The sequence below is a fragment of the Medicago sativa genome, chromosome 4 (assembly GCF_051527215.1).
Source record: "Medicago sativa cultivar Bolivia chromosome 4, Bolivia_mono, whole genome shotgun sequence".
Lineage (NCBI taxonomy): Eukaryota > Viridiplantae > Streptophyta > Magnoliopsida > Fabales > Fabaceae > Medicago > Medicago sativa.
The window spans coordinates 84,592,073-84,602,764 of NC_140752.1; the positions used below are offsets into that span (position 1 = coordinate 84,592,073).

The following is a 10,692-nucleotide window of genomic DNA, read 5'->3' on the forward strand; positions in this document are numbered from 1 at the left end:
ATTTGAGAAACAGTTGGTAACCATACAGTATACACCATACAAAAGGTCCATGTCAATGTAGAAGGAAAAAAAAACACAAAAGAAAAAGCTGAAATTTGAATTATGTCTCTTTGAGGTGTGTCTTTTTTCACACACCTAATGTATTGCTTTTTCATTTAAGACCAGAAACACAATATGATAACCATAGCAATTATTTAGTCCCCCACATATGTAACCAAATGAAATAAATTTAAAAAATTAAAAATAAAGTAGATACTACATTTTCAGAATCCCAAGAAACATTCACTTTTATATATCCTAACCCTTGGCCTGCATTGACTGACTCCAACTATACTAAACTCATTCAAGTTTCCATATGCTTTTTCTATTTTCTTCCATAACTTGTACATAAATAGACCACTCCTCATCATTTTTTGTCACACACACTGTACACACAAAATGAATGATCTTCATTCCCTAGCTTATACTAATAGCCTCAGCTATGGTTCTTCCCTAGGTTGGGATTATCACAATCTTGGACTGCTCAATTCAGACAATATGTCTTTAAGTACTATACTTTTCTTTCTCTTTATATATTTCATTAAGTACACAATTTTAAATGTAGTAGTATATAGTTTTGCAAATGTAATGATTAATGTTGATATTGAATTATATGATATGGTAGTTATGGATGCAAGTGCAGCTTCATTTTCAACTCAAGAGTCTGATTTCTCAACTGGTTATCTTGAAGATGCTTTGGTTGAGTTCGGTGAAAGTTCTAAACGTAGACGCTTGCTTACTGACGATGAACAAAGCAAGAATACTATTTCCATTGATGATTTTGATAAGGTATACATAGTTGAATATGTTTTTTTTTTCCTTTCATTTTAAGTTTGAAATTCTTGTTGTTCTTGGAAATGAGACTGATTAATATATGTAACTATATATAGTTCTGGAATTTCAACCCTATATGGCACCAACCAGTGGAGAATTTCTACTGCATGGATCAGATAGAAAGGATTTGTGGATTTTCAGGTATTTTTCTCTGCTTTTTACATGCATTCATTTAGATATATTATATGACGTGATGATCATTTTGGTTCAAAAGGTTGTTATTGCAATTCAAACATAAAAAGTTATTGTTTCTTTTGTAATTAATTGATTGAGAATTGAAAAAGGATCCCAAAGAAATCAAAAGAAAAGAATAAAGGAAAAGTACAATGTGAATAATTAATGTCTCATACTGTTTCTTATTCTATTATTATTATCATTATTATTATTATTATTATTATTATTATTATTATTATTAATTTACTAATTGGTATATGATGATATAATTAGATGAACATATAAGCACATTGAGGAGTAGAATCATTGAGCAACCAAACATTCTTCTAGAAGACACTAAAACAACAGAAGAGACAATATCAGCATCTGAATCTCCAAATTCCTCCTCATCTTCATACAAAGAATTATTACCATTAACAATATCCAAAACCAGCAGAGACACCCCACTTGGTATACTTTTATATACTCTATTACATATGGTTTTAAATTACAAGTTGCAGTCACAATTACGCTGCGGACTTTTATATTAATGTAGTAAAATACGGACCACAATTGCGGTTGCAATGTGCTCTACAAAGACTTCGTAAACTATAATGTTGCGACCGCAATTGCAGTTGCAAACCATAAATTAAAACTATAAATATATCATATGGTTAATTATTATAAATTATTAAAAACAGGAAGTAGTACTACTACTAGTGATGAGGTGATGAGAAAGAAGAAAAAGGTGGTAAGGACAACAACAACAAGAGTGGTATATCCATTTGCATTAGTGAAGCCAGGAGGAGAAGAAGGTGATGTGACATTGAATGACATAAATGAAAGGATCTTAATGCCTCCAACAAGGCCAGTAAGGCATCCAGTTGGTGACTTTGCATGTCGGCCATGCGTATCTGCACAAGGTCCAGGCCTTTCAGGCAAAGCAGTGGTGGCCCTTACTAGAATCCACACTCAAGGAAGAAGAGGCACCATCACTATTATCAGAACCAAAGGCTAACATTCACAGTACTCTTGTGATGAATTTTGTTATCATGCATGTTATGGCTAATTTAGCTTTTACTACTTGTATTCTACCAGCTTTTTTAGCCTGATTTGCTTTGTTTTCATCTCCTGCTAAATTGTAAAGATCGAAAGTGATGTGTAATATTTTTGTATTCTATCTCTATAATATATTATACACCATGTGTATACAATATAGTTTCAATCTTATGTATATATGTTTTGTTAAATTAAAGCTGTACTCTTATCAAACATTCAGACCAACACATGCATGTACAATTATTTGAGCTCAACCGATTATTTTCAAATATTGTCTATCTAGGAAATAGTAATTTTATAAAGTAACATATATATTGGAAACAAATAATAAGATTGCACAATGGAATTTAGCTTTTCAGCCACTATTTGGGACTTTGATAAAGACAGAACCAGAATAGGTGGCATTTGGTGACATTTTTCTGCACACTGATCACTTTATTCTTGGTGTTGGAAGGTAATATATATGTGTCACCCTACTATAGTACATTATATTATATTAATCATATGGTTGAATTAAAGTAAGGTTGAGATTTCAAATGCATTCACATCTTAATTACATCAGGTGAAATATTTAAAATTGGATTTGCCAAATATAACATATAAGCACTTATCAATTTAATCTGAAAATCACACTACTAATGAACACTTAAAAAAGTTTAGTGTCACCCTAACAAAATGCCAAATAAATATAAGGAACAAGAATATATGATTGCTGAACATAGAAGCAAGTATTCTTTCTCTTTTATCTTTTTTATTTTTTTCCTTTTCTCTTTATTGATTAGATAATACTTTTATGTTCAGCAATTTAATTTTATAATAAAGAATAACTTATAATAAAGACAGAAGAGATTATAATGCGCAGACCTATACTTAATTACCAACTTCAAAGATTTTAATTTGACTTTTTGTAATATAAAGACAACTTATAGCTGCCACAAGACTTTTACCTTTTCTTAATTAAGAATTGAAGTTAAATCTTAAATTTAACGCCATGTATAACTAATCTTTCTTATTTTAGCTAAATTATATAATGTGCTACACTATAATCAAATTCAAATGTTTGTTAGAAGATATTGACATAGATTCTCACTAGAGAGCAACAACATATGACAAATTAAGAGAATAGTCTCTCTATCGAATCTAGTAAACTGACACTTCCATCATTTGTGGTCACATAATATTTTATCATTTATATGTAGTGGTTTGAAGCACCAAATTTTCTTCATGCCTAGTTTTGTTTTGATATGTTGTGGCATTTTCCACACAGGTCAAACACTAAAATTTCAAACATTAAAATTTTAAACATTGCAGATTGTAGAGTATCTAAAACGGGTCCCATGAAAGAATAATTGAATTATTAGTACTAATTTCTAAATCAAATTTGCATATGTACTCACAATCTCTGCATGCTATTGCTGTGTAGATCCACCACAATATATATTACCTCCATCCCGGAATAACTGACCCATTTTCTAAAAAAAAGTGTCCCAAAATAACTGACTCATTTCAATTTTCAATACAACTTTCATCATTCCCAATACAATATAACACTAAATAATACTACTTTTATCATTCCCAATACAATATATTCTACTTTCCTCTTTATTTATACATTTTTCTTAATATGTGTGAAAAACAAAATTGTGTCAATTAAATTGGGACGGAGGTAGAATGATTTAATATTTATTCTTTTGGTAGTGTTTTGGTGCTGCAAAATCAGATTAATTTGATTGGCACATACAAATATTTAGTGGTAGACCTACCTCAATTGAAAGGAACAATGTCATAGCTGTACGGCAAAAGTATTCTCACTCCACATCTAATCAGACCTTTATATGTATTTGGTGGGGATCTATTATGTATGGTTTTTATTTATTTATAAGATATTATTATGTATGGTTTTGTCTCCTATAGCAACCATATATTGTCATTGTTTAGATGAAAAAAGTTGACTTAACTTTTTCCCTTTTATATTTTCTTCTTGGACCATCTTTGTTTAAGCAATTTTTTGGACCGTTTGTCGTGTGAATTTTATACATGTCTTTATAATCATTAATATTATCAGTTTAAATGTAGTGTGAACTAGCTAGATAAATAATTTTTCAGTGATGATTGGAAAATTTAGCATTGTGTAGTTGAAACTCCCAGTTAAATGACTAGAAAAATAAAAATACAAATGATGAAATGAATCATTTGCTTGGGTTATCGCATGGCAAAAGAATGATATAGACATAGGTTTTTTTTTATTTTTTATTTTATACATATTTTAAATTGAATGAAATTATCAACCTAATTTTTAAAATTATTTAGAAAAAACTAATTATTACTGCATACTATAGAAAGAAAAATAGGAAAGATTGAATAAGCTTTTGTACGTTTCTCTTGAAATTTAAAAGTCTTCAAAGTTATGATGATGTTGTAATGTAATCACTTTCCTGGATCAACCATCAAACTCATTGGTGGACAAAAAGTGAGGATTCATTCGTTTGACAACTGCAGCTTTTCTTGGATTTGGAGTCAAACATTGCAAACCTACCAAGAATTCGTGTTCAATTTAACACATCAATGATTTCACTCACACACTGCAGTCATGTAATGTCTGTGAAACACATTATATGTTCCTAAAAAAAATGTACGAAAAATGAAGAGTATTGTGTATCTGGAGTCAAAGATGGCAAACCAACCAAGAATTTATGTACCAAAAAAAAACACAATACTTTTCATTACACAATAATTGAGTACATGTAAAAAATTAATGTACAGGAGTTGTTTAGAGGAGATATGGAAGGCTTTGTGTAATGGAGATGAGCCACACAACAAGGTTTACATCCAAGTAATTCAGCTAATGTAAGAATCATACATAGTATGCATTGATGCATGGTAGAGAAAATTGCAGGACAAAGTTTTTTTTTTTCAAATAATTTAGTGTTTAGAAATTCATCTTTATAAGATCAATAAGTGGGGTCTCATGGGTTCATATTATACAATGTATCTGTCAACTTACTTTCCCCGTCCCATACCCTACTCTCAAATATTTACCTGATACCGTATCCATACCCAACGGGGATGAGAAATCGAATCTCGTTCCCGTCTCCGACGGATTCGGTTATCCCCATCACATCCGCATCCCCGCAGTGGATAATTTTTTTAATAAAAAAAAGATGTATTTTTCAGCCGCAAACGCAATGTTATAATGCATTATTCAACAAAGAGATGATGTCGATTAATGGTTATGGTGCAAAGGAAATAGGTGCAAAGATTGAGTGTGAGTTTGCTTAATTTATCTACCGTCCATTCACCGATTACTTATGATAGTGAAACCTATTAGTGAGGTCTAGTTGTTAAAATGAATCTCATTAATCTTCTGTAAAAAAAAAATATGAATCTCATTAATCTATAATGTGTGTTTGTTTCTCTCATAAACAGACAGTACATTAAGAATGGATAATTGAAGCAAACCCTGATACACAAAGATTATCCCATATTTAAAAACAGAAACAGAAGTTTAACAAAAATGTAGCTTACTTTTTTAAAACGATTTTTTTCTCACATGTTACTATTATTACTCGAGATAATCATAACCGTCCTCGTAAGCTTAGTTCAGTTGATAGAGACATATAAAATATACAAAGTCCGAGATTCGAATCCCGACCACCACCAAAAAAAGAGATAATCATAACCAAAACTTGTTAAAAACTCGGATGAAAATCTAGTTCATTCCGCTAGACCAAACTCGTTGGTAAAGAGTTAACATAGAATTTTAATTAAAACATTTCAAAATGTTAATAAAAATTATTTTATTTTTAGTAATATTTTATTATTATGAATCAATTTCAATTTCAGTAACTTACCATTTGGATATTCAAAAAATGTTTTTTTTATCACAAACATGAAATTTTGATTCAATTGCATTAAGAATAGTTGCTCTGCTTTTCTTAGTTATAGTTGTAAGTAGTCACACATATGAGATGTTTCCAATCATTTACTTTCTTCTGGTGTTCTCTTTATACAAATGGTGTGTATAAACTATAAAGAGTGATCCATATTATTACTCCGTAACTTTATAGGACACTCGCAGATAAATTTTTAAATATTTTAAAAAGGTTCGTGACTCTATTAAAGGAGTTGTGCTCGTGAACTTAACTCAGTTGATAGGAATGATGCATAATATATGCAAAGGTCGATGTTCAAACTCCGGCCACATAAAAAAAAGGAGTTGATACATTGATTTAGTTTTACATTTATTAAATTACTATCAATTTAGTCACTGTTATATTCTTTAAAAATTAATATGAGTAAAATTTAACAGAATCAGAGATATTTTTTTAAATCAGAGATATTTTTTTAAATCTTTGTAAAGTTAGTGACCTATTTTTTAAGGAAGTTGGTGACCTATTTGAGCGTTTTACAAAGTCACAAACTAATTTAATAGTTTATTCATTCATAAGATAAATCGTAGGAAATAAAGTCTTCAAAACATGTACCAAAAAAAAAAAAGTCTTCAAAACAAACAAAAATCCAAAATATGCGTGACTCAGTTGATAGGAATGATGCATAATATATGCAAAGGTCGATGTTCAAACTCCGGCCACATAAAAAAAAGGAGTTGATACATTGATTTGGTTTTACATTTATTAAATTACTATCAATTTAGTCACTGTTATATTCTTTAAAAATTAATATGAGTAAAATTTAACAGAATCAGAGATATTTTTTTAAATCAGAGATATTTTTTTAAATCTTTGTAAAGTTAGTGACCTATTTTTTAAGGAAGTTAGTGACCTATTTGAGCGTTTTACAAAGTCACAAACTAATTTAATAGTTTATTCATTCATAAGATAAATCGTAGGAAATAAAGTCTTCAAAACATGTACCAAAAAAAAAAAAGTCTTCAAAACAAACAAAAATCCAAAATATGCGTGAGAATACGATCTTATGCTTTTTCTTTTTCAGAACCTTTGCGTTTGCGGTGGAAAATGGTTTCCTTCACTTTTGATTTTGATAATGGTCTCCAGAATTAACACTCAAAAAGAAAGTTCTTCGTAAAATAAACAAAAATCTATCAGTGACGTGTGAAACGTCTTACATGGACGTCACTCACAGAAAGAAGAAAATTGAGAATTTTAATTTTCATTTTGTTATTTGTTTATTTTATTAAAGTCAAAGGTATAGGACTTAGGTGGGTTTTGGTCCCAAAAAAATAAGGACGTATGCATGTCGACCAGTGAAGCACAATACATGATACGATACAGTATCTATACGCTTTTTTGAACAAACAAAAATGGATTATATTAACACTGCTATAGCAGTCCTCTCAGCATAAGATGCACTAAAAAGACTACTAAAAACGAAACAAGCAGTTCACAAATATTACAACAAGTGGTTAACCAATGTCTAAACACGACAATGGATTCAACAACCACATCTGATCACCAAACATAAATACATCCCATTTGGCTTTCATCCACCACACTGAATGATATTTTACTTTATCTAATAATTGAACTATGGAACTTTCTTTTTGCTTAAAGTGCCTCTTATTTCTTTCATTCCATATAACCCACATCGTAAGTAACCAAATAAGCTGAAGAAATGATCTCCTTGATTTCAAGCCACCTGTGTAATATGAAAAATGAGCACAATGATTTGAAATATCACAATGATCGACACCATCAAAGCCTATCCAAGACCTCACTAAAGGCCATAATGAACCAAAGAATCTGCAAGACAAAAATAAATGGCGAGCATCTTCCACAAGACCACACCCTGACACACATAAGCACGCCTCTGATGTTTAGGTATTGTTTTTTATTATTTGCAGTGGCGCAGCAAAATAAAATGCATCAACAACAGAAAGAAGATAGAGGCGATGCATGATGACGATACCAAACCTATCATGAATGCACGGTGGTGGCAAGCCAGAATGCAGGGCTCCGATCGTGGTTGGCTTCAGGATACCAGCTATGGCCTGATTGACCACGAGCTGATATTGTTGGAACAAAATGTGTTTAACAATGAACCTTAAAGGGTTTTGATGATAACAAGGTATTAAAAATTGTAAATTGGACTAGCTAATATTTGTTCAAGTGTACAGGACCATAATTATAAAGTTACATCATCATTGGTTCTGAATGAGCAAATAAAGAGCTATGGAAACAACAAAAATTTGAAGCTTGGACGCTCCTGAAGGCAACTTGCTACTGAAGAGAAAAAGCGCTCCTGAAGTCAAGCTGCTCCTGAAGAAATAGCGCTCCTGAAGTAAGCTGCTCCTGAAGAAAAGTGCCTCTGAAGACAAGAGGTCCAGAAGCCACATCATCAGAAGCTGCGTCATCAGAAGCTGCAGAAGTCATATCATCAGAAGCTGCATCATCAGAAGCTGCCTCATCAGAAGCCATTTCACCAGAAGCTGAATATCAACTGGATTTGCAAAGAATCAAGAATTGAAGAATTATCAATGCAAAAGCTGTCTATTGGATTCGAAAACACAAACAAAGGATTAGTGGAGTTTGCAACGGTCATTTCAAAGGTGTTTGAAGGCGTGTGTTTGCAATTTGGACGAAAGCGTTGACATTGTACTTTGTACGAATTGTACAACCACGTTCTCCACTACTCTGTTTTGTGTCCACGCTACAGGACAAGAAAACAGCTCCAGAATACGGTTTCGCCTGCATAGATGTTCCTTTGGATAAGGAATGGATTTCAAATTTGTTCTTCATAGGACAACAACCAAATCAGGCAATATATCATTGGTGAAAGATCAAGCTTCAACAACGACTCTTTGGTGCGCTGGCAATTTCACAACGTCTCTTTCACACCTCTATATAAAGGAGTGAAGACCTAGAGATTTGGTAATGCAAGAACGCTGAACGAAAGACTCACAAGATTTTCACAAGTACCAAACCTCTGCTGAAATTGTTCTGCATTCACTTAGAATTTCTGTGTCTCAAGTCATATCTTAGAAATTCTTAAGTCCATTGAGTCTGTATCTGATTTGTATTGTGAGCACCTCTGATTGTATATCAAGTGTTCAACCTTAAACAATTTTCTGTGTAATTTTGTTTAGTTAGGAAGTCTCTTGCAGTTGTGCTTGAGCAGGAAGTCTCTTGATTGTGTTCTTGAGCAAAGGAAGTCTCTTGCTTGTGTGCTTGAGCATTGGAAGTCTCTTGCTTGTGTGCTTGAGCATTTGTAATCAGATATTACTCATAGTGAAATCTCCTTGGAAGTGCAAGGGGGACTGGACTACTTCCGGATTGTGGAAGGAACCAGTATAATTGCTTTGTGTCGTTCTTCTTCCCTCTCTCTCTGTTTTATTCCGCTGCATTTAGATTCTGATTATCACTTCAGAAGCTGTCTCACTTAGCTTCTGATCAGTGTGTTCAGTTTTTAGGAGAAACGAAGAATTTTTCTAAAACACAATTCAACCCCCCTTCTTGTGTTTTTCTCACCTTCAATTGGTATCTAGAGCCTTGGTCTGTTGTGTAACACTTAACCGTGCAACAGTCAAAGATCTGAGAAAAACATGACTACTCCTCCTCCTAATGGTTCTGGTTCTAGTGATACTAGCTATAAAAATGTTTCACATGATTATAGTGATAGTAAGAAAACCAGTATTGGAAAAGTTCCAAAGTTCAATGGAGATGCTGAAGAGTTCTCTTGGTGGAAGACCAACTTTTACAGTTACATCATGAGCCTAGATGAAGAATTATGGGATATTCTGGAAGATGGTGTTGGTGATTTAGTCCTTGATGAAGAAGGAGCTGCTGTGGATAGAAAGAAACATACTCCAGAACTGAGGAAACTTTACAAGAAGCATCATATTATCAGAGGAGCTCTTGTCACTGCCATACCCAAAGCAGAATACATGAAGATGAGTGACAAATCCACTGCTAAAGCTATGTTTGCTTCTCTCTGTTCAAATTATGAAGGGAGCAAGAAGGTTAAAGAAGCAAAGGCTCTCCTGCTTGTACATCAGTATGAGTTATTCAAAATGAAGGATGATGAAACTATTGAGGAGATGTACTCAAGGTTTCAAACCTTAGTTTCTGGTCTACAGATTCTAAAGAAGAGCTATGTTGCTTCTGATCATGTAAGCAAGATTCTCAGAAGCTTACCTGCCAGATGGAGACCGAAGGTGACTGCCATTGAGGAAGCTAAAGATTTAAACACTTTAAGTGTCGAAGATCTTGTTAGTTCTCTCAAAGTTCATGAGTTAAGTCTTAATGAACATGAGTCTACTAAGAAGAGTAAATCAATAGCTCTTCCATCCAAAGGCAAGTCATCAAAAGCTCTCAAAGTGGTTGAATCTGAAGAGGAAGAACAGTCAAGTTCAGATTCTGAACCAGATGCTGCAGAAATGGCCATGCTCTCAAACAGACTTCAATATCTGGCCAAGAAGAACAGAAAGTTTCTCTCCAGAAGGGGTAACTCCAGAAGCTCAAGGAAAGAAGATCAGAAGGGATGCTTCAACTGTAAGAAGCCAGGTCACTTCATTGCTGAATGCCCTGATCTTCAAAGAGAAAAGTCAAAGGACAAGTCAAAGAGGTCTACACTCAAACCAAGCAAATTCAAGAAGCAGATTAAGCAGAGTTTAATGGCAACCTGGGATGA

General features: G+C 32.8%; 1 protein-coding gene across 1 annotated transcript; it reads left to right on the forward strand.

The window, feature by feature from the left end:
* Positions 1 to 322: 322 nt before the first annotated feature.
* Positions 323 to 2,354, forward strand: LOC146932962 (XRI1-like protein). The gene is made up of 5 exons (XM_085704656.1): positions 323 to 547; positions 665 to 828; positions 930 to 1,014; positions 1,321 to 1,497; positions 1,728 to 2,354. Exons 1-5 carry the CDS (start codon positions 439 to 441, stop codon positions 2,042 to 2,044), a joined length of 852 nt encoding a protein of 283 aa, XP_085560782.1. The 5' UTR covers positions 323 to 438; the 3' UTR covers positions 2,045 to 2,354.
* Positions 2,355 to 10,692: the final 8,338 nt, after the last annotated feature.

What these genes read in the sequence shown, in the direction of transcription:
- LOC146932962 (XM_085704656.1), top strand. Translation starts at nt 439, where the DNA reads ATGAATGATCTTCATTCCCTAGCTTATACTAATAGCCTCAGCTATGGT. An exon ending in AAGGATTTGTGGATTTTCAG is followed by an intron (nt 1,015 to 1,320) that starts GTATTTTTCTCT and finishes TGATATAATTAG; the next exon opens with ATGAACATATAAGCACATTG. An exon ending in CAGCAGAGACACCCCACTTG is followed by an intron (nt 1,498 to 1,727) that starts GTATACTTTTAT and finishes TATTAAAAACAG; the next exon opens with GAAGTAGTACTACTACTAGT.